This window comes from Mustelus asterias, unplaced genomic scaffold, assembly GCF_964213995.1.
Source record: "Mustelus asterias unplaced genomic scaffold, sMusAst1.hap1.1 HAP1_SCAFFOLD_1015, whole genome shotgun sequence".
NCBI classification, from domain to species: domain Eukaryota; kingdom Metazoa; phylum Chordata; class Chondrichthyes; order Carcharhiniformes; family Triakidae; genus Mustelus; species Mustelus asterias.
The window spans coordinates 46,806-72,500 of NW_027590960.1; the positions used below are offsets into that span (position 1 = coordinate 46,806).

A 25,695-nucleotide genomic window follows, 5' to 3' on the forward strand; every position below is an offset into this window, starting at 1 on the left:
GAGAGACTCTGTACCTGCACTGATACATTGGAGACACTCTGTACCTGCATTGATACATTGGAGACACTCTGTCCCTGCACTGATACATTGGAGACACTCTGTACCTCCACTGATACGGTGAAGACAGTCTGTACGTCCATTGGTACATTGGAGACACTCTGTACCTGCATTGATACTTTGGAGACACTCTGTACCTGTATTGATACATTGGAGACACTCTGTACCTGTATTGATACATTGGAGACACTCTGTACCTGTATTGATACATTGGAGACACTCTGTACCTGCACTGATACATTGGAGACACTCTGTACCTGCATTGATACATTGAAGACACTCTGTATCTGCATTGATACATTGGAGACACTCTGTACCTGCATTGAGACATTGAAAACACTCTGTACCTGCATTGAGACATTGAAAACACTCTGTACCTGCATTGATACATTGAAGACACTCTGTACCTGCATTGATACATTGGAGACACTCTGTACCTGCATTGAGACATTGAAAACACTCTGTACCTGCATTGATACATTGGAGACACTCTGTACCTGCATTGATACATTGAAAACACTCTGCACCTGTATTGATACATTGAAGACACTCTGTACCTGCATTGATACATTGGAGACACTCTGTACCTGCATTGATACATTGGAGACACTCTGTACCTGCATTGATACATTGGAGACACTCTGTACCTGCATTGATACATTGAAAACACTCTGCACCTGTATTGATACATTGAAGACACTCTGTACCAGCTCTGATACATTGAAGATACTCTGTACCTGCATTGATACATTGAAGACACTCTTTACCAGCTCTGATACATTGGAGACACTCTGTACCTGCATTGATACATTGAAAACACTCTGCACATGTATTGATACATTGGAGACACTCTGTACCTGCACTGATACATTGGAGACACTCTGTACCTGCATTGATACATTGAAGACACTCTGTACCTGTATTGATACATTCGAGACACTCTGTACCTGCACTGATACATTGGAGACACTCTGTACCTGCATTGATACATTGAAGACACTCTGTACCTGCATTGAGACATTGAAAACACTCTGTACCTGCATTGATACATTGAAGACACTCTGTACCTGCATTGATACATTGAAGACACTCTGTACCTGCATTGATACATTGGAGACACTCTGTACCGGCATTGATACATTGGAGACACTCTGTACCAGCTCTGATACATTGGAGACACTCTGTACCTGCATTGATACATTGGAGACACTCTGTACCTGTATTGATACATTGGAGACACTCTGTACCTGCATTGATACATTGGAGACACTCTGTACCTGCATTGAAACATTGGAGACACTCTGTACCTGTATTGATACATTGGAGACACTCTGTACCTGCATTGATACATTGGAGACACTCTGTACCTGCATTGATATTTTGGAGACACTCTGTACCGGCATTGATACATTGAAAACACTCTGTACCTGTATTGATACATTGGAGACACTCTGTACCGGCATTGATACATTGGAGACACTCTGTACCTGTATTGATACATTGAAAACACTCTGCACCTGTATTGATACATTGGAGACACTCTGTACCGGCATTGATACATTGAAAACACTCTGCACCTGTATTGATACATTGGAGACACTCTGTACCGGCATTGATACATTGAAGACACTCTGCACCTGTATTGATACATTGGAGACACTCTGTACCGGCATTGATACATTGAAAACACTCTGCACCTGTATTGATACATTGGAGACACTCTGTACCTGCATTGATACATTGAAGACACTCTGCACCTGTATTGATACATTGGAGACACTCTGTACCTGCATTGATACATTGGAGACACTCTGTACCTGCATTGATACATTGGAGAGACTCTGTACCTGCATTGATACATTGGAGACACTCTGTACCTGCATTGATACATTGGAGACACTCTGTACCTGCACTGATACATTGGGGACACTCTGTACCTGCATTGATACATTGGAGACACTCTGTACCTGCATTGATACATTGGAGACACTCTGTACCTGCATTGATACATTGGAGACACTCTGTACCTGTATTGATACATTGGAGACACTCTGACCCTGCACTGATACATTGGAGACACTCTGTACCCACATTGATACATTGGAGACACTCTGCACCTGTATTGGTACATTGAAGACACTCTGTACCTGCATTGATACATTGGAGACACTCTGTACCTGCATTGATACATTGGAGACACTCTGTACCTGCATTGAGACATCGGAGACACTCTGTACCTGCATTGATACATTGGAGACACTCTGTACCCGCATTGATACATTGGAGACACTCTGCACCTGTATTGGTACATTGAAGACACTCTGTACCTGCATTGATACATTGGAGACACTCTGTACCCGCATTGATACATTGGAGACACTCTGCACCTGTATTGGTACATTGAAGACACTCTGTACCTGTATTGATACATTGGAGACACTCTGTACCTGCATTGATACATTGGGGACACTCTGCACCTGTATTGATACATTGGAGACACTCTGTACCTGCATTGATACATTGGAGACACTCTGTACCTGCATTGATACACTGGAGACACTCTGTACCTGCATTGATACATTGGAGACACTCTGTACCTGCATTGATACATTGGAGACACTCTGTACCTGCATTGATACATTGGAGACACTCTGCACCTGTATTGATACATTGGAGACACTCTGTACCTGCATTGATACATTGGAGACACTCTGTACCTGCATTGATACATTGGAGACACTCTGTACCTGCATTGATACATTGGAGACACTCGAGTGGGGATCAGGGGCGGTTGTGTGGGGGAGACCTTTGCATTCGGGGGAAAGTGGACGAATCATTTTGCGAGGCAGCAGGTTGCGGGGTATGCAGAGGGACACAGAGCGGACAGCTGTACAGTCGAGACAGAACGGGGCAGGGAGCGGGGAGGTAGAGGGACAGAATGGCCACAAATTCTGGCTCACTCTGCTCGACTATGACTCAAGATGAAAGGGATTACCTTGACTGAGATGAACCCATAGTTCAGAGACTGAGCAGTCTTTCGATTGCGAGTCGAACCCCAGCCAGATACATAGCCCGAGATGTTGCGTGATTCAATCCCACCAAAACCCGTCAGAATCCGATCTACAAATCAGCAAACAGCACGGGGTGAGATACAGAGTAAAGCTCCCTCGACACTGTCCCCATCAAACACCCCCAGGACAGGTGCAGCACGGGGTTAGATACAGAGTAAAGCTCCCTCTACACTGTTCCCATCAAACACTCCCAGGACAGGTACAGCACGGGGTTAGATACAGAGTAAAGCTCCCTCTACACTGTCCCCATCAAACACTCCCAGGCCAGGTACAGCACGGGGTTAGATACAGAGTAAAGCTCCCTCTACACTGTCCCCATCAAACACTCCCAGGACAGGTACAGCACGGGGTTAGATACAGAGTAAAGCTCCCTCTACACTGTCCCCATCAAACACTCCCAGGACAGGTACAGCACGGGGTTAGATACAGAGTAAAGCTCCCTCTGCACTGTCCCAATCAAAAACTCCCAGGACAGGTACAGCACGGGGTTAGATACAGAGTAAAGCTCCCTCTACACTGTCCCCATCAAACACTCCCAGGACAGGTACAGCACGGGGTTAGATACAGAGTAAAGCTCCCTCTACCCTGTCCCCATCAAACACTCCCAGGACAGGTACAGCACGGGGTTAGATACAGAGTAAAGCTCCCTCTACACTGTCCCCATCAAACACTCCCAGGACAGGTACAGCACGGGGTTAGATACAGAGTAAAGCTCCCTCTACACTGTCCCCCATCAAACACTCCCAGGACAGGTACAGCACGGGGTTAGATACAGAGTAAAGCTCCCTCTACACTGTCCCCATCAAACACTCCCAGGACAGGTACAGCACGGGGTTAGATACAGAGTAAAGCTCCCTCTGCACTGTCCCCATCAAACACTCCCAGGACAGGTACAGCACGGGGTTAGATACAGAGTAAAGCTCCCTCTACACTGTCCCCATCAAACACTCCCAGGACAGGGACAGCACGGGGTTAGATACAGAGTAAAGCTCCCTCTACACTGTCCCCCATCAAACACTCCCAGGACAGGTACAGCACGGGGTTAGATACAGAGTAAAGCTCCCTCTGCACTGTCCCAATCAAACACTCCCAGGACAGGTACAGCACGGGGTTAGATACAGAGTAAAGCTCCCTCTACACTGTCCCCATCAAACACTCCCAGGACAGGTACAGCACGGGGTTAGATACAGAGTAAAGCTCCCTCTACACTGTCCCCATCAAACACTCCCAGGACAGGTACAGCACGGGGTTAGATACAGAGTAAAGCTCCCTCTACACTGTCCCCATCAAACACTCCCAGGACAGGTACAGCACGGGGTTAGATACAGAGTAAAGCTCCCTCTACACTGTCCCCCATCAAACACTCCCAGGACAGGTACAGCACGGGGTTAGATACAGAGTAAAGCTCCCTCTACACTGTCCCCCATCAAACACTCCCAGGACAGGGACTGCACGGGGTTAGATACAGAGTAAAGCTCCCTCGACACTGTCCCCATCAAACACTCCCAGGACAGGTACAGCACGGGGTTAGATACTGAGTAAAGCTCCCTCTACACTGTCCCCATCAAACACTCCCAGGACAGGTACAGCACGGGGTTAGGTACAGAGTAAAGCTCCCTCTCCACTGTCCCCATCAAACACTCCCAGGACAGGTACAGCATGGGGTTAGATACAGAGTAAAGCTCCCTCTACACTGTCCCCATCAAACAGTCCCAGGACAGGTACAGCATGGGGTTAGATACAGAGTAAAGCTCCCTCGACACTGTCCCCCATCAAACACTCCCAGGACAGGTACAGCACGGGGTTAGATACAGAGTAAAGCTCCCTCTACACTGTCCCCCATCAAACACTCCCAGGACAGGTACAGCACGGGGTTAGATACAGAGTAAAGCTCCCTCTACACTGTCCCCCATCAAACACGCCCAGGACAGGTACAGCACGGGGTTAGATACAGAGTAAAGCTCCCTCTACACTGTCCCCATCAAACACTCCCAGGACAGGTACAGCACGGGGTTAGATACAGAGTAAAGCTCCCTCTACACTGTCCCCATCAAATACTCCCAGGACAGGTACAGCACGGGGTTAGATACAGAGTAAAGCTCCCTCTACACTGTCCCCATCAAACACTCCCAGGACAGGTACAGCACGGGGTTAGATCCAGAGTAAAGCTCCCTCTACACTGTCCCCATCAAACACTCCCAGGACAGGTACAGCACGGGGTGAGATACAGAGTAAAGCTCCCTCTACACTGTCCCATCAAACACTCCCAGGACAGGTACAGCACGGGGTTAGATACAGAGTAAAGCTCCCTCTACACTGTCCCCCATCAAACACTCCCAGGACAGGTACAGCACGGGGTGAGATACAGAGTAAAGCTCCCTCTGCACTGTCCCCATCAAACACTCCCAGGACAGGTACAGCACGGGGTTAGATACAGAGTAAAGCTCCCTCTACACTGTCCCCATCAAACAGTCCCAGGACAGGTACAGCACGTGTTAAGAAACAGAGTAAAGCTCCCTCTACACTGTCCCCCATCAAACACTCCCAGGACAGGTACAGCACGGGGTTAGATACAGAGTAAAGCTCCCTCTACACTGTCCCCCATCAAACACTCCCAGGACAGGTACAGCACGGGGTTAGATACAGAGTAAAGCTCCCTCTACACTGTCCCCCATCAAACACTCCCAGGACAGGTACAGCACGGGGTTAGATACAGAGTAAAGCTCCCTCTACACTGTCCCCCATCAAACACTCCCAGCACAGGTACAGCACGGGGTTAGATACAGAGTAAAGCTCCCTCTACACTGTCCCCCATCAAACACTCCCAGGACAGGTACAGCACGGGGTTAGATACAGAGTAAAGCTCCCTCGACACTGTCTCCCATCAAACACTCCCAGGACAGGTACAGCACGGGGTTAGATACAGAGTAAAGCTCCCTCTACACTGTCTCCATCAAACACTCCCAGGACAGGTACAGCACGGGGTTAGATACAGAGTAAAGCTCCCTCTACACTGTCCCCATCAAACATTCCTGGACAGGTACAGCACGGGGTTAGATACAGAGTAAAGCTCCCTCTACACTGTCCCCATCAAACACTCCCAGGACAGGTACAGCACGGGGTTAGATCCAGAGTAAAGCTCCCTCTACACTGTCCCCATCAAACACTCCCAGGACAGGTACAGCACGGGGTTAGATACAGATTAAAGCTCTCTCTACACTGTCCCCATCAAACACACACAGGACAGGTACAGCACGGGGTTAGATACAGAGTAAAGCTCCCTCTACACTGTCCCCATCAAACACTCCCAGGACAGGTACAGCACGGGGTTAGATCCAGAGTAAAGCTCCCTCTACACTGTCCCCCATCAAACACTCCCAGGACATGTACAGCACGGGGTGAGATACAGAGTAAAGCTCCCTCTACACTGTCCCATCAAACACTCCCAGGACAGGTACAGCACGGGATGAGATACAGAGCAAAGGTCTCTCTACACTGTCCCCATCAAACACTCCCAGGACAGGTACAGCACGGGGTTAGATACAGAGTAAAGCTCCCTCTACATTGTCCCCATCAAACACTCCCAGGACAGGTACATAGAGATAACGTCAGTCTATGCGTCTAGACGGTTAACCCCTTATGCCGTTGTCATAACGATGTTACCTTGGTAGGTGCACTGATGCAGCCAATTACCAGCTGGAACTGGGAGAAAATCAGCCACTTCCTTGGTACAGGGGAGACAGATGGGCCTGTGGGGAGAGGCAGAGATAACATCCCAGAGTCATAAACTGGGACAAGGTCGCAAAACCAGTCTCCAAATAAGAATAGAATAAAAGCAACTCTGACCAGAACTGTGCACGGTGCTCCCAGTGTGGGTCTAACCGAGGGATACAGAGACCGGAACTGTGCACGGTTCTCCCAGTGTGGGTCTAACCGAGGGATATGGAGACCAGAACTGTGCACGGTGCTCCCAGTGTGGGTCTAACCGAGGGATACGGAGACCGGAACTGTGCACGGTGCTCCCAGTGTGGGTCTAACCGAGGGATACGGAGACCGGAACTGTGCACGGTGCTCCCAGTGTGGGTCTAACCGAGGGATACGGAGACCGGAACTGTGCACGGTGCTCCCAGTGTGGTCTAACCGAGGGATATGGAGACCGGAACTGTGCACGGTGCTCCCAGTGTGGGTCTAACCGAGGGATACGGAGACCGGAACTGTGCACGGTGCTCCCAGTGTGGGTCTAACCGAGGGATACGGAGACCGGAACTGTGCACGGTGCTCCCAGTGTGGGTCTAACCGAGGGATACGGAGACTGGAACTGTGCACGGTGCTCCCAGTGTGGGTCTAACCGAGGGATACGGAGACCGGAACTGTGCACGGTGCTCCCAGTGTGGGTCTAACCGAGGGATACGGAGACTGGAACTGTGCACGGTGCTCCCAGTGTGGGTCTAACCGAGGGATACGGAGACCGGAACTGTGCACGGTGCTCCCAGTGTGGGTCTAACCGAGGGATACGGAGACCGGAACTGTGCACGGTGCTCCCTGTGTGGGTCTAACCGAGGGATACGGAGACCAGAACTGTGCACGGTGCTCCCAGTGTGGGTCAAACCGAGGGATACGGAGACCAGAACTGTGCACGGTGCCCCCAGTGTGGGTCTAACCGAGGGATACGGAGACCAGAACTGTGCACGGTGCTCCCAGTGTGGGTCTAACCGAGGGATACGGAGACCGGAACTGTGCACGGTGCTCCCAGTGTGGGTCTAACCGAGGGATACGGAGACCAGAACTGTGCACGGTGCTCCCAGTGTGGGTCTAACCGAGGGATACGGAGAATGGAACTGTGCACGGTGCTCCCAGTGTGGGTCTAACCGAGGGATACGGAGACGGGAACTGTGCACGGTTCTCCCAGTGTGGGTCTAACCGAGGGATACGGAGACCAGAACTGTGCACGGTGCTCCCAGTGTGGTCTAACCGAGGGGTATGGAGACGGGAACTGTGCACGGTGCTCCCAGTGTGGGTCTAACCGAGGGAAACGGAGACCGGGACTGTGCACGGTGCTCCCAGTGTGGGTCTAACCGAGGGATACGGAGACCGGAACTGTGCACGGTGCTCCCAGTGTGGGTCTAACCGAGGGATACAGAGACCGGAACTGTGCACGGTGCTCCCAGTGTGGGTCTAACCGAGGGATATGGAGACTGGAACTGTGCACGGTGCTCCCAGTGTGGGTCTAACTGAGGGATATGGAGACCGGAACTGTGCACGGTGCTCCCAGTGTGGGTCTAACTGAGGGATATGGAGACCGGAACTGTGCACGGTGCTCCCAGTGTGGGTCTAACAGAGGGGTATGGAGACTGGAACTGTGCACGGTGCTCCCAGTGTGGGTCTAACCGAGGGGTACGGAGACGGGAACTGTGCACGGTGCTCCCAGTGTGGGTCTAACCGAGGGATACGGAGACCGGAACTGTGCACGGTGCTCCCAGTGTGGGTCTAACTGAGGGATACGGAGACCGGAACTGTGCACGGTGCTCCCAGTGTGGGTCTAACCGAGGGATACGGAGACCGGAACTGTGCACGGTGCTCCCAGTGTGGGTCTAACCGAGGGATACGGAGACGGGAACTGTGCACAGTGCTCCCAGTGTGGGTCTAACTGAAGGATAGGGAGACCAGAACTGTGCACGGTGCTCCCAGTGTGTGTCTAACCGAGGGATACGGAGACGGGAACTGTGCACGGTGCTCCCAGTGTGGGTCTAACCGAGGGATACGGAGACCGGAACTGTGCACGGTGCTCCCAGTGTGGGTCTAACCGAGGGATATGGAGACTGGAACTGTGCACGGTGCTCCCAGTGTGGGTCTAACCGAGGGATACGGAGACGGGAACTGTGCACGGTGCTCCCAGTGTGGGTCTAACCGAGGGATACGGAGACGGGAACTGTGCACGGTGCTCCCAGTGTGGGTCTAACCGAGGGATACGGAGACCGGAACTGTGCACGGTGCTCCCAGTGTGGGTCTAACCGAGGGGATACGGAGACCGGAACTATGCATGGTGCTCCCAGTGTGGGTCTAACCGAGGGATACGGAGACCGGAACTGTGCACGATGCTCCCAGTGTGGGTCTAACCGAGGGATACGGAGACCGGAACTGTGCACGGTGCTCCCAGTGTGGGTCTAACCGAGGGATACGGAGACGGGAACTGTGCACGGTGCTCCCAGTGTGGGTCTAACCGAGGGATACGGAGACGGAAACTGTGCACGGTGCTCCCACTGTGGGTCTAACCGAGGGATACGGAGACTGGAACTGTGCACGGTGCTCCCACTGCGGTCTAACCGTGGGATACGGAGACCGGAACTGTGCACGGTGCTCCCAGTGTGGGTCTAACCGAGGGATACGGAGACTGGAACTGTGCACGGTGCTCCCAGTGTGGGTCTAACCGAGGGATACGGAGACGGAAACTGTGCACGGTGCTCCCACTGTGGGTCTAACCGAGGGATACGGAGACTGGAACTGTGCACGGTGCTCCCACTGCGGTCTAACCGTGGGATACGGAGACCGGAACTGTGCACGGTGCTCCCAGTGTGGGTCTAACCGAGGGATACGGAGACTGGAACTGTGCACGGTGCTCCCAGTGTGGGCCTAACCGAGGGATACGGAGACGGGAACTGTGCACGGTGCTCCCAGTGTGGGTCTAACCGAGGGATACGGAGACGGGAACAGTGCACGGTGCTCCCAGTGTGGGTCTAACCGAGGGATACGGAGACGGGAACAGTGCACGGTGCTCCCAGTGCGGTCTAACCGAGGGATACGGAGACTGGAACAGTGCACGGTGCTCCCAGTGTGGTCTAACCGAGGGATACGGAGACCGGAACTGTGCACGGTGCTCCCAGTGTGGGTCTAACCGAGGGATATGGAGACCGGAACTGTGCACGGTGCTCCCAGTGTGGGTCTAACCGAGGGATAGGGAGACCGGAACTGTGCACGGTGCTCCCAGTGTGGGTCTAACCGAGGGGATACGGAGACCGGAACTGTGCACGGTGCTCCCAGTGTGGGTCTAACCGAGGGGATACGGAGACCGGAACTGTGCACGGTGCTCCCAGTGTGGGTCTAACCGAGGGATACGGAGACCGGAACTGTGCACGGTGCTCCCAGTGTGGGTCTAACCGAGGGATAGGGAGACCGGAACTGTGCACGGTGCTCCCAGTGTGGGTCTAACCGAGGGATACGGAGACGGGAACTGTGCACGGTGCTCCCAGTGTGGGTCTAACTGAGGGATACGGAGACGGGAACTGTGCACGGTGCTTCCAGTTTTGACAATTCGTTTGAGTTGTTTCTCACCTGACCTGCTTCCTGTAGCTTAACTTCTTGTCCAATCGGAGTACCGCAATGTCAAATCCGTAGTTGTGGTCATTTTCCGCAGCCGTTTGATTGTAGCTCCCGTGTACATGGATTTCCTTTACTTTCAGCTTTGTCCCAACCCTTTGGTTCAGTGTACCTGGGGAGTTGTGATTGAAAATTCATCCTGACTCACAGAGAGGGCACTTCCCTTCCTCTCCCTCCTTCTTTCCCGGGTAATTATAGGCCGGTGAGCTTGACGTCCGTGGTGGGGAAGTTGTTGGAGACGATTCTTAGAGATAATCTCACATTGATGTGAGGTGCACCCCATCTGCACCTCCAACCTTTCACCGTTTGAGTACATTCAGGGAGGGGTGTAGGGGCTGGAGGAGGTTACAGAGATAGGGAGGGGGTGTAGGGGGCTGGAGGAGGTTACAGAGATAGGGAGGGGGTGTAGAGGGCTGGAGGAGATTACAGAGATAGGGAGGGGGTGTAGGGGGCTGGAGGAGGTTACAGAGATAGGGAGGGGGTGTAGGGGGCTGGAGGAGGTTACAGAGATAGGGAGGGGGTGTAGGGGCTGGAGGAGGTTACAGAGATAGGAAGGGGATGTAGGGGGCTGGAGGAGGTTACAGTGATAGGGAGGGGGTGTAGGGGCTGGAGGAGGTTACAGAGATAGGGAGGGGGTGTAGGGGGCTGGAGGGGGTTACAGAGATAGGGAGGGGGTGTCGGGGCTGGAGGGGGTTACAGAGATAGGAAGGGGATGTAGGGGGCTGGAGGGGGTTACAGAGATAGGGAGGGGGTGTAGGGGGCTGGAGGAGGTTACAGAGATAGGGAGGGGGTGTAGGGGGCTGGAGGGGGTTCCAGAGATAGGGAGGGGGTGTCGGGGCTGGAGGGGGTTACAGAGATAGGGAGAGGGTGTAGGGGGCTGGTGGAGGTTACAGAGATAGGGAGGGGATGTCGGGGGCTGGAGGGGGTTACAGAGATAGGGAGGGGTGTAGGGGCTGGAGGAGGTTACAGAGATAGGGAGGGGGTGTTGGGGCTGGAGGAGGTTACAGAGATAGGGAGGGGTGTAGGGGCTGGAGGAGGTTACAGAGATAGGGAGGGGGTGTCGGGGCTGGAGGAGGTTACAGAGATAGGGAGGGGGTGTAGGGGCTGGAGGAGGTTACAGAGATAGGGAGGGGGTGTCGGGGCTGGAGGAGGTTACAGAGATAGGGAGGGGTGTAGGGGCTGGAGGAGGTTACAGAGATAGGGAGGGGGTGTCGGGGCTGGAGGAGGTTACAGAGATAGGGAGGGGGTGTAGGGGCTGGAGGAGGTTACAGAGATAGGGAGGGGTGTAGGGGCTGGAGGAGGTTACAGAGATAGGGAGGGGGTGTCGGGGCTGGAGGAGGTGACAGAATTTACCACACAGGAACAGGAGGAGACCCAGTTAAACTTGCTCAAGCCTTTTACAACCTCACACCTCTCCCTGCTCCGCATTAATAACAATCTTACCTATGCCGAGAGGTATAATGGGGAGGTAGTAAATTGGATTCGACACTGGCTCAATGGAAGAAGCCAGAGAGTGGTTGTGGAGGATTGCTTCTCTGAGTGGAGGCCTGTGACTAGTGGTGTGCCGCAGGGATCGGTGTTGGGTCCATTGTTGTTTGTCATCTATATCAATGATCTGGATGATAATGTGGTAAATCGGATCAGCAAGTTTGCTGATGATACAAAGATTGGAGGTGTAGTGGACAGTGAGGAAGGTTTTCAAAGCTTGCAGAGGGATTTGGACCAACTAGAAAAATGGGCTGAAAAATGGCAAATGGAATTTAACGCAGACAAGTGTGAGATATTGCACTTTGGAAGGACAAACCAAAGTAGAACGTACAGGGTAAATGGTAGGACTCTGAAGAGTGCAGTTGAACAGAGGGATCTGGGAATACAGGTACAGAATTCCCTAAAAGTGACGTCACAGGTGGATAGGGTCGTAAAGAGTGCCTTTGGTACATTGGCCTTTATAAATCGGAGTATCGAGTATAAAAGTTGGAGTGTTATGGTAAGGTTATATAAGGCATTGGTGAGGCCGAATTTGGAGTATTGTGTACAGTTTTGGTCACCTAGTTACAGGAAGGATGTAAATAAGGTTGAAAGAATGCAGAGAAGGTTCACAAGGATGTTGCCGGGACTTGAGAAACTGAGTTACAGAGAGAGATTGAATAGGTTGGGACTTTATTCCCTGGAGCGTAGAAGATTGAGGGGAGATTTGATAGAGGAGTATAAGATTTTGATGGGTATCGATAGAGTGAATGCAAGCAGGCTTTTTCCACTGAGGCTAGGGGAGAAAAAAACCAGAGGGCATGGGTTAAGGGTGAGGGGGGAAAAGTTTAAAGGGAATATTAGGGGGGGCTTCTTCACGCAGAGAGTGGTGGGAGTGTGGAATGAGCTGCCGGATAAAGTGGTGAATGCGGGGTCACTTTTAACATTTAAGGAAAACTTGGACGGGTTCATGGATGAGAGGGGTGTGGAGGGATATGGTCCAAGTGCAGGTCAGTGGGACTAGGCATAAAATGGTTCGGCACAGACAAGAAGGGCCAAAAGGCCTGTTTCTGAGGTGTAATTTTCTATGGTTCTATGGAGAGCCACCCTGGGAGTATTCGGTCGCGTCCCAGAGCTGGACAGGCATTTTTAACCAGAGGGAGATCCAAACATCCGTGTCGCCCGGCATTCTGGGAGAGCTCCCAACATTCCCTGCGCAACGGAAACCTTGAAAAGATTCGGCGCTCAAACTGACGTAACTTGCCTGAGCCGCCGGGGCCTAGTTGGTCGTCGATCCTTCAGCAGATGAGCCCACCACAGAGGTAGGCCGCAAATGAAGCCTGCGCCATTCCTGCTCTGTGAGGGGAGTTGGGAGGGGTGTGGGGGCTGGGTGTCGGGCAAGAGGGGGGACGCGCAGGCCTCACTGCTCCCTGACCAGGCCTGAGATCGGTCAGGAGGCGGACGGTGGAGTCTGCCACGCAGGGTTCTTAACACCAAAATGGAGGAAGAGGAGACTTACCAGCAAAAACCAGGACGTCAGAACTGTTCAGCAGTTGGCCAGAATCGAACACATTGTGGGCGGCTGTGAGGATCCACGAGGGCGAAATGATGGAGCCCCCACCAAGGTAACGTTTCTGTGAGGGGAGAACGGTGAAAATCACATCAATCGCGCAGAGACGTTCATCAGGAACCTCGTCCACTGAATGCCTGATGGGGGACAGTGTAGAGGGAGCTTTACTCTGTATCTAACCCCGTGCTGTACCTGTCCTGGGAGTGTTTGATGGGGGACAATGTAGAGGGAGCTTTACTCTGTATCTAACCCCGTGCTGTACCTGTCCTGGGAGTGTTTGATGGGGACAGTGTAGAGGGAGCTTTACTCTGTATCGAACCCCGTGCTGTACCTGTCCTGGGAGTGTTTGATGGGGGACAGTGTAGAGGGAGCTTTACTCTGTATCTAACCCCGTGCTGTACCTGTCCTGGGAGTGTTTGATGGGGACAGTGTCGAGGGAGCTTTACTCTGTATCTAACCCCGTGCTGTACCTGTCCTGGGAGTGTTTGATGGGGACAGTGTAGAGGGAGCTTTACTCTGTATCTAACCCCGTGCTGTACCTGTCCTGGGAGTGTTTGATGGGGACAGTGTCGAGGGAGCTTTACTCTGTATCTAACCCCGTGCTGTACCTGTCCTGGGAGTGTTTGATGGGGGACAGTGTAGAGGGAGCTTTACTCTGTATCTAACCCCGTGCTGTACCTGTCCTGGGAGTGTTTGATGGGGACAGTGTCGAGGGAGCTTTACTCTGTATCTAACCCCGTGCTGTACCTGTCCTGGGAGTGTTTGATGGGGGACAGTGTAGAGGGAGCTTTACTCTGTATCTAACCCCGTGCTGTACCTGTCCTGGGAGTGTTTGATGGGGGACAGTGTAGAGGGAGCTTTACTCTGTATCTAACCCCGTGCTGTACCTGTCCTGGGAGTGTTTGATGGGGACAGTGTAGAGGGAGCTTTACTCTGTATCGAACCCCGTGCTGTACCTGTCCTGGGAGTGTTTGATGGGGGACAGTGTAGAGGGAGCTTTACTCTGTATCTAACCCCGTGCTGTACCTGTCCTGGGAGTGTTTGATGGGGACAGTGTCGAGGGAGCTTTACTCTGTATCTAACCCCGTGCTGTACCTGTCCTGGGAGTGTTTGATGGGGACAGTGTAGAGGGAGCTTTACTCTGTATCTAACCCCGTGCTGTACCTGTCCTGGGAGTGTTTGATGGGGACAGTGTCGAGGGAGCTTTACTCTGTATCTAACCCCGTGCTGTACCTGTCCTGGGAGTGTTTGATGGGGGACAGTGTAGAGGGAGCTTTACTCTGTATCTAACCCCGTGCTGTACCTGTCCTGGGAGTGTTTGATGGGGACAGTGTCGAGGGAGCTTTACTCTGTATCTAACCCCGTGCTGTACCTGTCCTGGGAGTGTTTGATGGGGACAGTGTAGAGGGAGCTTTACTCTGTATCTAACCCCGTGCTGTACCGGTCCTGGGAGTGTTTGATGGGGACAGTGTCGAGGGAGCTTTACTCTGTATCTAACACCGTGCTGTACCTGTCCTGGGAGTGTTTGATGGGGGACAGTGTAGAGGGAGCTTTACACTGTATCTAACCCCGTGCTGTACTTGTCCTGGGAGTGTTTGATGGGGGACAGTGTAGAGGGAGCTTTACTCTGTATCTAACCCCGTGCTGTACCTGTCCTGGGAGTGTTTGATGGGGACAGTGTAGAGGGAGCTTTACTCTGTATCTAACCCCGTGCTGTACCTGTCCTGGGAGTGTTTGATGGGGATAGTGTAGAGGGAGCTTTACTCTGTATCTAACCCCGTGCTGTACCTGTCCTGGGAGTGTTTGATGGGGGACAGTGTAGAGGGAGCTTTACTCTGTATCTAACCCCGTGCTGTACCTGTTCTGGGAGTGTTTGATGGGGGACAGTGTAGAGGGAGCTTTACTCTGTATCTAACCCCGTGCTGTACCTGTCCTGCGAGTGTTTGATGGGGACAGTGTAGAGGGAGCTTTACACTGTATCTAACCCCGTGCTGTACCTGACCTGGGAGTGTTTGATGGGGGATAGTGTAGAGGGAGCTTTACTCTGTATCTAACCCCGTGCTGTACCTGTCCTGGGAGTGTTTGATGGGGGACAGTGTAGAGGGAGCTTTACTCTGTATCTAACCCCGTGCTGTACCTGTCCTGGGAGTGTTTGATGGGAACAGTGTAGAGGGAGCTTTACTCTGTATCTAACCCAGTGCTGTACCTGTCCTGGGAGTGTTTGATGGGGGACAGTGTAGAGGGAGCTTTGCTCTGTATCTAACCCTGTGCTGTACCTGTCCTGGGAGTGTTTGATGGGGACAGTGTAGAGGGAGTTTTACTCTGTATCTAACCCCGTGCTGTACCTGTCCTGGGAGTGTTTGATGGGGACAGTGTAGAGGGAGCTTTACTCAGTATCTAACCCCGTGCTGTACCTGTCCTGGGAGCGTTTGATGGGGACAGTGTAGAGGGAGCTTTACTCTGTGTCTAACCCCGTGCTGTACCTGTCCTGGGAGTGTTTGATGGGGACAGTGTAGAGGGAGCTTTACTCTGTATCTAACCCCGTGCTGTACCTGTCCTGGGAGTGTTTGATGGGGACAGTGTAGAGGGAGCTTTACTCTGTATCTAACCCCGTGCTGCACCTGTCCTGGGAGTGTTTGATGGGGACAGTGTAGAGGGAGTTTTACTCTGTATCTAACCACGTGCTGTACCTGTTCTGGGAGTGTTTGATGGGGGACAGTGTAGAGGGAGATTTACTCTGTATCTAACCCCGTGCTGTACCTGTCCTGGGAGTGTTTGATGGGGGGACAGTGTAGAGGGAGCTTTACTCTGTATCTCACCCCGTGCTGTACCTGTCCTGGGAGTGTTTGATGGGGGACAGTGTAGAGGGAGCTTTACTCTGTATCTAACCCCGTGCTGTACCTGTCCTGGGAGTGTTTGATGGGGACAGTGTGGAGGGCGCTTTACTCTGTATCTAACCCAGTGCTGTACCTGTCCTGGGAGTGTTTGATGGGGACAGTGTCGAGGGAGCTTTACTCTGTATCTAACCCCGTGCTGTACCTGTCCTGGGAGTCTTTGATGGGGGACAGTGTCGAGGGAACTTTACTCTGTATCTAACCCCGTGCTGTACCTGTCCTGGGAGTGTTTCATGGGGGACAGTGTAGAGGGAGCATTACTCTGTATCTAACCCCGTGCTGTACCTGTCCTGGGAGTGTTTGATGGGGGACAGCGTAGAGGGAGCTTTACTCTGTATCTAACCCCGTGCTGTACCTGTCCTGGGAGTGGTTGATGGGGACAGTATAGAGGGAGCTTTACTCTGTATCTAACCCCGTGCTGTACCTGTCCTGGGAGTGTTTGATGGGGACAGTGTAGAGGGAGCTTTACTCTGTATCTCACCCCGTGCTGTACCTGTCCTGGGAGTGTTTGATGGGGGACAGTGTAGAGGGAGCTTTACTCTGTATCTAACCCCGTGCTGTACCTGTCCTGGGAGTGTTTGATGGGGATAGTGTGGAGGGAGCTTTACTCTGTATCTAACCCCGTGCTGTACCTGTCCTGGGTGTGTTTGATGGGGACAGCGTAGAGGGAGCTTTACTCTGTATCTAACCCCGTGCTGTACCTGTCCTGGGAGTGTTTGATGGGGGACAGTGTAGAGTGAGCTTTACTCTGTATCTAACCCCGTGCTGTACCTGTCCTGGGAGTGTTTGATGGGGATAGTGTGGAGGGAGCTTTACTCTGTATCTAACCCCGTGCTGTACCTGTCCTGGGTGTGTTTGATGGGGACAGCGTAGAGGGAGCTTTACTCTGTATCTAACCCCGTGCTGTACCTGTCCTGGGAGTGTTTGATGGGGACAGTGTCGAGGGAGCTTTACTCTGTATCTAACCCCGTGCTGTACCTGTCCTGGGAGTGTTTGATGGGGACAGTGTAGAGGGAGCTTTACTCTGTATCTAACCCCGTGCTGTACCTGTCCTGGGAGTGTTTGATGGGGACAGTGTCGAGGGAGCTTTACTCTGTATCTAACCCCGTGCTGTACCTGTCCTGGGAGTGTTTGATGGGGGACAGTGTAGAGGGAGCTTTACTCTGTATCTAACCCCGTGCTGTACCTGTCCTGGGAGTGTTTGATGGGGACAGTGTCGAGGGAGCTTTACTCTGTATCTAACCCCGTGCTGTACCTGTCCTGGGAGTGTTTGATGGGGACAGTGTAGAGGGAGCTTTACTCTGTATCTAACCCCGTGCTGTACCGGTCCTGGGAGTGTTTGATGGGGACTGTGTCGAGGGAGCTTTACTCTGTATCTAACACCGTGCTGTACCTGTCCTGGGAGTGTTTGATGGGGGACAGTGTAGAGGGAGCTTTACACTGTATCTAACCCCGTGCTGTACTTGTCCTGGGAGTGTTTGATGGGGGACAGTGTAGCGGGAGCTTTACTCTGTATCTAACCCCGTGCTGTACCTGTCCTGGGAGTGTTTGATGGGGACAGTGTAGAGGGAGCTTTACTCTGTATCTAACCCCGTGCTGTACCTGTCCTGGGAGTGTTTGATGGGGATAGTGTAGAGGGAGCTTTACTCTGTATCTAACCCCGTGCTGTACCTGTCCTGGGAGTGTTTGATGGGGGACAGTGTAGAGGGAGCTTTACTCTGTATCTAACCCCGTGCTGTACCTGTTCTGGGAGTGTTTGATGGGGGACAGTGTAGAGGGAGCTTTACTCTGTATCTAGCCCCGTGCTGTACCTGTCCTGCGAGTGTTTGATGGGGACAGTGTAGAGGGAGCTTTACACTGTATCTAACCCCGTGCTGTACCTGACCTGGGAGTGTTTGATGGGGGATAGTGTAGAGGGAGCTTTACTCTGTATCTAACCCCGTGCTGTACCTGTCCTGGGAGTGTTTGATGGGGGACAGCGTAGAGGGAGCTTTACTCTGTATCTAACCCCGTGCTGTACCTGTCCTGGGAGTGGTTGATGGGGACAGTATAGAGGGAGCTTTACTCTGTATCTAACCCCGTGCTGTACCTGTCCTGGGAGTGTTTGATGGGGACAGTGTAGAGGGAGCTTTACTCTGTATCTCACCCCGTGCTGTACCTGTCCTGGGAGTGTTTGATGGGGGACAGTGTAGAGGGAGCTTTACTCTGTATCTAACCCCGTGCTGTACCTGTCCTGGGAGTGTTTGATGGGGATAGTGTGGAGGGAGCTTTACTCTGTATCTAACCCCGTGCTGTACCTGTCCTGGGTGTGTTTGATGGGGACAGCGTAGAGGGAGCTTTACTCTGTATCTAACCCCGTGCTGTACCTGTCCTGGGAGTGTTTGATGGGGGACAGTGTAGAGGGAGCTTTACTCTGTATCTAACCCCGTGCTGTACCTGTCCTGGGAGTGTTTGATGGGGATAGTGTGGAGGGAGCTTTACTCTGTATCTAACCCCGTGCTGTACCTGTCCTGGGTGTGTTTGATGGGGACAGCGTAGAGGGAGCTTTACTCTGTATCTAACCCCGTGCTGTACCTGTCCTGGGAGTGTTTGATGGGGACAGTGTAGAGGGAGCTTTACTCTGTATCTAACCCCGTGCTGTACCTGTCCTGGGAGTGTTTGATGGGGGACAGTGTAGAGGGAGCTTTACTCTGTATCTAACCCCGTGCTGTACCTGTCCTGGGAGTGTTTGATGGGGACAGTGTAGAGGGAGCTTTACTCTGTATCGAACCCCGTGCTGTACCTGTCCTGGGAGTGTTTCATGGGGACAGTGTGGAGGGCGCTTTACTCTGTATCGAATACTATCCACGTAACCTGCGGACCATTACCGTGCATCTTCCTCTTACCATTTGCAGGCGCACTTGCCAAGGCCACTGTTTGTCTTCAACTTGATCACCACCATAGATTCGTCCCACACTCCTTGCCGATCGTGTGAGACCTCTCACCCCACAGCCTGAGATTGGGCCTGAATCCAAAATGAAAACCACTGTTTGAGTATCATTCCTCACCAAGCTTCATTGCAACGATCGTAGGTTATTAAAAGGGAAGGGGTTTGGGATTGGGATTGTGTACAGTGGGAGTGAACGGGAAGGGGATTGGGATTGGGATTGTGTACAGTGGGAGCGAACGGGAAGGGGTTTGGGGTTGGGATTGTGTACAGTGGGAGTGAACGGGAAGGGGTTTGGGATTGGGATTGTGTACAGTGGGAGTGAACGGGACGGGGTTTGGGATTTGGATTGTGTACAGTGGGAGCGAACGGGAAGGGGTTTGGGATTGGGATTGTGTACAGTGGGAGTGAACGGGAAGGGGTTTGGGATTGGGATTGTGTACAGTGGGAGTGAACGGGAAGGGGATTGGGATTGTGTACAGTGGGAGTGAACGGGAAGGGGTTTGGGATTGGGATTGTGTACAGTGGGAGTGAACGGGAAGGGGTTTGGGATTGGGATTGTGTACAGTGGGAGTGAACGGGAAGGGGATTGGGATTGTGTACAGTGGGAGTGAACGGGAAGGGGATTGGGATTGTGTACAGTGGGAGTGAATGGGAAGGGGTTTGTGATTGTGTACAGTGGGATTGAATGGGAAGGGGTTTTGGATTGGGATTGTGTACAGTGGGAGTGAACGGGAAGGGGTTTGGGATTGGGATTGTGTACAGTGGGAGTGAACGGGAAGGGGTTTGGGATTGGGATTGTGTACAGTGGGAGTGAACGGGAAGGGGTTTGGGTCCATTGGGATTGCGTACAGTGGGAATGAACGGGGAGGGTTTTGGGATTGAGATTGTGTACAGTGGGAGTGAACGGGAAGGGGTTTGGGATTGGGATTGTGTACAGTGGGAGTGAATGGGAAGGGGTTTGGGATTGGGATTGTGTACAGTGGGAGTGAACGGGAAGGGGTTTGGGATTGGGATTGTGTACAGTGGGAGTGAATGGGAAGGGGTTTGGGATTGGGATTGTGGACAGTGGGAGTGAACGGGAAGGGGTTTGGGGTCCTTTGGGATTGTGTACAGTGGGAGTGAACGGGAAGGTGTTTGGGATTGGGATTGTGTACAGTGGGAGTGAACGGGAAGGGGTTTGGGATTGGGATTGTGTACAGTGGGAGTGAACGGGAAGGGGTTTGGGGTCCATTGGGATTGTGTACAGTGGGAGTGAACGGGAAGGGGTTTGGGATTGGGATTGTGTACAGTGGGAGTGAACGGGAAGGGGTTTGGGAATGGGATTGTGTACAGTGGGAGTGAATGGGAAGGGGTTTGGGTTTGTGATTGTGTACAGTGGGAGTGAACGGGAAGGGGTTTGGGATTGGGATTGTGTACAGTGGGAATGAACGGGAAGGGGTTTGGGAATGGGATTGTGTACAGTGGGAGTGAACGGGAAGGGGATTGGGATTGGGATTGTGTACAGTGGGAGTGAACGGGAAGGGGTTTGGGATTGGGATTGTGTACAGTGGGAGTGAACGGGAAGGGGTTTGGGATTGAGATTGTGTACAGTGGGAGTGAACGGGAAGGGGTTTGGGATTGGGATTGTGTACAGTGGGAGTGAATGGGAAGGGGTTTGGGTCCATTGGGATTGTGTACAGTGGGAGTGAACGGGAAGGAGTTTGGGATTGGGATTGTGTACAGTGGGAGTGAACGGGAAGGGGTTTGGGATTGGGATTGTGTACAGTGGGAGTGAATGGGAAGGGGTTTGGGTCCATTGGGATTGTGTACAGTGGGAGTGAACGGGAAGGGGTTTGGGATTGGGGTTGTGTACAGTGGGAGTAAACGGGAAGGGGTTTGGGATTGGGATTGTGTACAGTGGGAGTGAACGGGAAGGGGTTTGGGATTGGGATTGTGTACAGTGGGAGTGAATGGGAAGGGGTTTGGGATTGGGATTGTGTACAGTGGGAGTGAACGGGAAGGGGTTTGGGATTGGGATTGTGTACAGTGGGAGTGAACGGGAAGGGATTTGGGGTCCATTGGGATTGTGTACAGTGGGAGTGAACGGGAAGGGGTTTGGGATTGGGATTCTGTACAGTGGGAGTGAATGGGAAGGTGTTTGGGATTGGGATTGTGTACAGTGGGAGTGAATGGGAAGGGGTTTGGCTCCATTGGGATTGTGTACAGTGGGAGTGAACGGGAAGGGGTTTGGGATTGGGATTGTGTACAGTGGGAGTGAATGGGAAGGGGTTTGGGATTGTGCAAAGTGGGAGTGAATTGTTAACCACTATCTCACACACTCTCTCCCAGTTCCGTACTCACCCTCATCACTATTCAGCATCTCGGTCAGCTGTTTCAATTGGTCGTAATTGTGGAAATAAAAAGAATGTGGTTCCTCTCTGTTCGTTGTGATCTTCTCCAATTCCTGCTTGCTGGCGTCTCCAACCCCAATGGCGTAGATATCTATCACAGCAGACCATAAGACATCGAACATAAAACAGAATTAGGCCACTCGGCCCATCGAGTCTGCTCTGCCATTCAACCATGGCTGATATTTCTCTCATCCCCATTCTCCTGCCTTTTCCCCATAACCCCTGATCCCCTTATTAATCAAGAACCGATCTATCTCTGTCTTAAAGACACTCAATGACCCGGCCTCCACAGCCTTCTGCGGCAAAGAGTTCCACAGGTTCACCACTCTCTGGCTGAAGAAATTCCTCCTCATCTCTGTTTTAAAGGATCGTCCCTTCAGCCTGAGGTTGTGTTCCCTCTGGGTCTAGTTTTTCCGACGAGTGGGAACATCCTCTCCACGTCCACTCTGTCCAGATCTCGCCGTATCCTGTAAGTTTCAATAAGATCCCCACCTCATACTTCTAAATTGTCCCCTTCGTGTCCAAAGATGTGTAGGTTAGGTGGATTGGCCATGCTAAATTGTCCCTTAGTGTCCAAAGATGTGTAGGTTAGGGGGATTGGTCATGCTAAATTGTCCCTCAGTGTCCAAAGATGTGTAGGTTAGGTGGATTGGCCATGCTAAATTGCCCCTTAGTGTTCAAAGATGTGCAGGTTAGGGTGGATTGGCCATGCTAAATTGCCCCTTAGTGTTCAAAGATGTGCAGGTTAGGGTGGATTGGCCATGCTAAATTGCCCCTTATGTTCAAAGATGTGCAGGTTAGGGTGGATTGGCCATGCTAAATTGCCCCTTAGTGTTCAAAGATGTGCAGGTTAGGGTGGATTGGCCATGCTAAATTGCCCCTTATGTTCAAAGATGTGCAGGTTAGGTGGATTGGCCATGCTAAATTGCCCCTTAGTGTTCAAAGATGTGCAGGTTAGGGTGGATTGGCCATGCTAAATTGCCCCTTATGTTCAAAGATGTGCAGGTTAGGTGGATTGGCCATGCTAAATTGTCCCTTAGTGTCCAAAGATGTGCGGGTTGGGTGGATTGGCCATGCTATATTGCCCCTTAGTGTCCAAAGATGTGCAGGTTAGGTGGATTGGCCATGCTAAGCTGCCCCCTAGTGTCCAAAGATGTACAGGTTAGGTGGACTGGCCAGGCTAAATTGTCCCTTCGTGTCCAAAGATGTACAGGTTAGTGGATTGGCCATGCTAAATTGCCCCTTATGTTCAAAGATGTGTAGGTTAGGTGGATTGGCCATGTTAAATTGTCCCTTCGTGTCCAAAGATGTACAGGTTAGTGGATTGGCCATGCTAAATTGCCCCTTATGTTCAAAGATGTGCAGGTTAGGTGGATTGGCCATGCTAAATTGTCCCTTAGTGTCCAAAGATGTGCAGGTTAGGTGGATTGGCCATGCTAAATTGCCCCTTAGTGTCCAAAGATGTGCGGGTTGGGTGGATTGGCCATGCTAAATTGTCCCTTAGTGTCCAAAGATGTGCAGGTTAGGTGGATTGGTCATGCTAAATTGTCCCTTAGTGTCCAAAGATGTGTAGGTGAGGTAGATTGGCCATGCTAAATTGTCCCTTGGTGTCCAAAGATGTGCAGGTTAGGTGGATTGGCCATGCTAAATTGCCCCTTAGTGTCCAAAGATGTGCGGGTTGGGTGGATTGGCCATGCTAAATTGTCCCTTAGTGTCCAAAGATGTGCAGGTTAGGTGGATTGGTCATGCTAAATTGTCCCTTAGTGTCCAAAGATGTGCAGGTTAGGTGGATTGGCCATGCTAAATTGCCCCTTAGTGTCCAAAGATGTGCGGGTTGGGTGGATTGGCCATGCTAAATTGTCCCTTAGTGTTCAAAGATGTGCAGATTAGGTGGATTGGCCATGCTAAATTGTCCCTTAGTGTCCAAAGATGTGTAGGCTAGGTGGATTGGCCATGCTAAGCTGCCCCCTAGTGTCCAAAGATGTGCAGGTTAGGTGGATTGGCCATGCTAAATTGTCCCTTAGTGTTCAAAGATGTGCAGGTTAGGTGGATTGGCCATGCTAAATTGTCCCTTCGTGTCCAAAGATGTGCAGGTTAGGTGGATTGGCCATGCTAAATTGTCCCTTAGTGTTCAAAGATGTGCAGGTTAGGTGGATTGGCCAGGCTAAATTGTCCCTTAGTGTTCAAAGATGTGCGGGTTCAGTGGATTGGCCATGCTAAATTGCCCCTTGCTGTCCAAAGATGTACAGGTTCGGTGGATTGGCCATGCTAAATTGCCCCTTGCTGTCCAAAGATGTGCAGGTTAGGGGGATTGGCCATGCTAAATTGTTCCTTAGTGTCCAAAGATGTGCGGGTTGGGGGATTGGCCATGCTAAATTGCCCCTTAGTATCCAAAGATGTGCGGGTTGGGTGGATTGGCCATGCTAAATTGTCCCTTAGTGTCCAAAGATGTGCGGGTTGGGTGGATTGGCCATGCTAAATTGTCCCTTAGTGTTCAAAGATGTGCAGATTAGGTGGATTGGCCATGCTAAATTTTCCCTTAGTGTCCAAAGATGTGTAGGCGAGGTGGATTGGCCATGCTAAGCTGCCCCCTAGTGTCCAAAGATGTGCAGGTTAGGTGGATTGGCCATGCTAAATTGTCCCTTAGTGTTCAAAGATGTGCAGGTTAGGTGGATTGGCCATGCTAAATTGTCCCTTCGTGTCCAAAGATGTGCAGGTTAGGTGGATTGGCCATGCTAAATTCCCCCTTAGTGTCCAAAGATGTGCAGGTTAGGTGGATTGGCCGTGCTAAATTGTCCCTTAGTGTTCAAAGATGTGCAGGTTAGGTGGATTGGCCAGGCTAAATTGTCCCTTAGTGTTCAAAGATGTGCGGGTTCGGTGGATTGGCCATGCTAAATTGCCCCTTGCTGTCCAAAGATGTACAGGTTCGGTGGATTGGCCATGCTAAATTGCCCCTTGCTGTCCAAAGATGTGCAGGTTAGGGGGATTGGCCATGCTAAATTGTTCCTTAGTGTCCAAAGATGTGCGGGTTGGGGGATTGGCCATGCTAAATTGCCCCTTAGTATCCAAAGATGTGCGGGTTGGGTGGATTGGCCATGTTAAATTGCCACTTAGTGTCCAAAGATGTGCAGGTTGGGTGGATTGGCCATGCTAAATTGTCCCTTAGTGTCCAAAGATGTGCGGGTTGGGGGATTGGCCATGCTAAATTGTCCCTTAGTGTCCAAAGATGTGTAGGTTAGTTGGATTGGCCATGCTAAATTGTCCCTTCGTGTCCAAAGATGTGCGGGTTGGGTGGATTGGCCATGCTAAATTGTCCCTTAGTGTCCAAAGATGTGCGGGTTGGGTGCATTGGCCATGCTAAATTGTCCCTTAGTGTCCAAAGATGTGTAGGTTAGTTGGATTGGCCATGCTAAATTGTCCCTTAGTGTCCAAAGATGTGCGGGTTGGGTGGATTGGCCATGCTAAATTCCTCCTTCGTGTTCAAAGATGTGCGGGCAGCAATGTGAACCCACTGTGCTGCCCCTATTGTGTTTATTTGGAGGGTTTTGTATTTTGGATGTTGCCTTTGGTGGGAACACATTAGTGATATTTCTGTAAGAGTTATGCATTGTCCTGGTTGCTGTGTTTCTTGCTTGTAATTGTTAAACGTTCCTGCAAAGAGTCTTACTATACAATATTCAACAATATTCTCAATTAATTTTGTTTTTTGTTTAAAAAGCTCCCTCGTGGGTCAGTTGAATCACACCTGGAGTGAAACCTCTCACATTCATCCTCACCAAATTCAACATAGGACAGGCGAGCTTCTTGAAATATCTGACCTGGCTTTGGACACAACCGGTCATTCGGAAAACTGAGTTGGAGGGATATGGGGAACAGGTGGGGAGGTGGATTTGAGAGCAGGGAGAGATTCGCCATAATCTGATTGAATGGAGGAGCAGGCTCG

At 51.7% G+C, this 25,695-nt stretch overlaps 1 protein-coding gene across 1 annotated transcript in view; it reads right to left on the bottom strand.

Moving 5' to 3' along the window:
• The window catches only part of LOC144487741 (complement C2-like), a gene marked incomplete at its 5' end in the record, with an annotated part of 130,670 nt that overhangs the window by 46,669 nt on the left and 58,306 nt on the right, over positions 1-25,695 (bottom strand). Inside the window, 6 exons of the mRNA XM_078205812.1 lie at positions 3,053-3,177; positions 6,792-6,877; positions 10,458-10,614; positions 13,489-13,603; positions 19,319-19,437; positions 21,703-21,843. Of these exons, the coding sequence (XP_078061938.1) occupies positions 3,053-3,177; positions 6,792-6,877; positions 10,458-10,614; positions 13,489-13,603; positions 19,319-19,437; positions 21,703-21,843 (743 nt within the window). The remainder of the gene's footprint in view (positions 1-3,052; positions 3,178-6,791; positions 6,878-10,457; positions 10,615-13,488; positions 13,604-19,318; positions 19,438-21,702; positions 21,844-25,695) is intronic.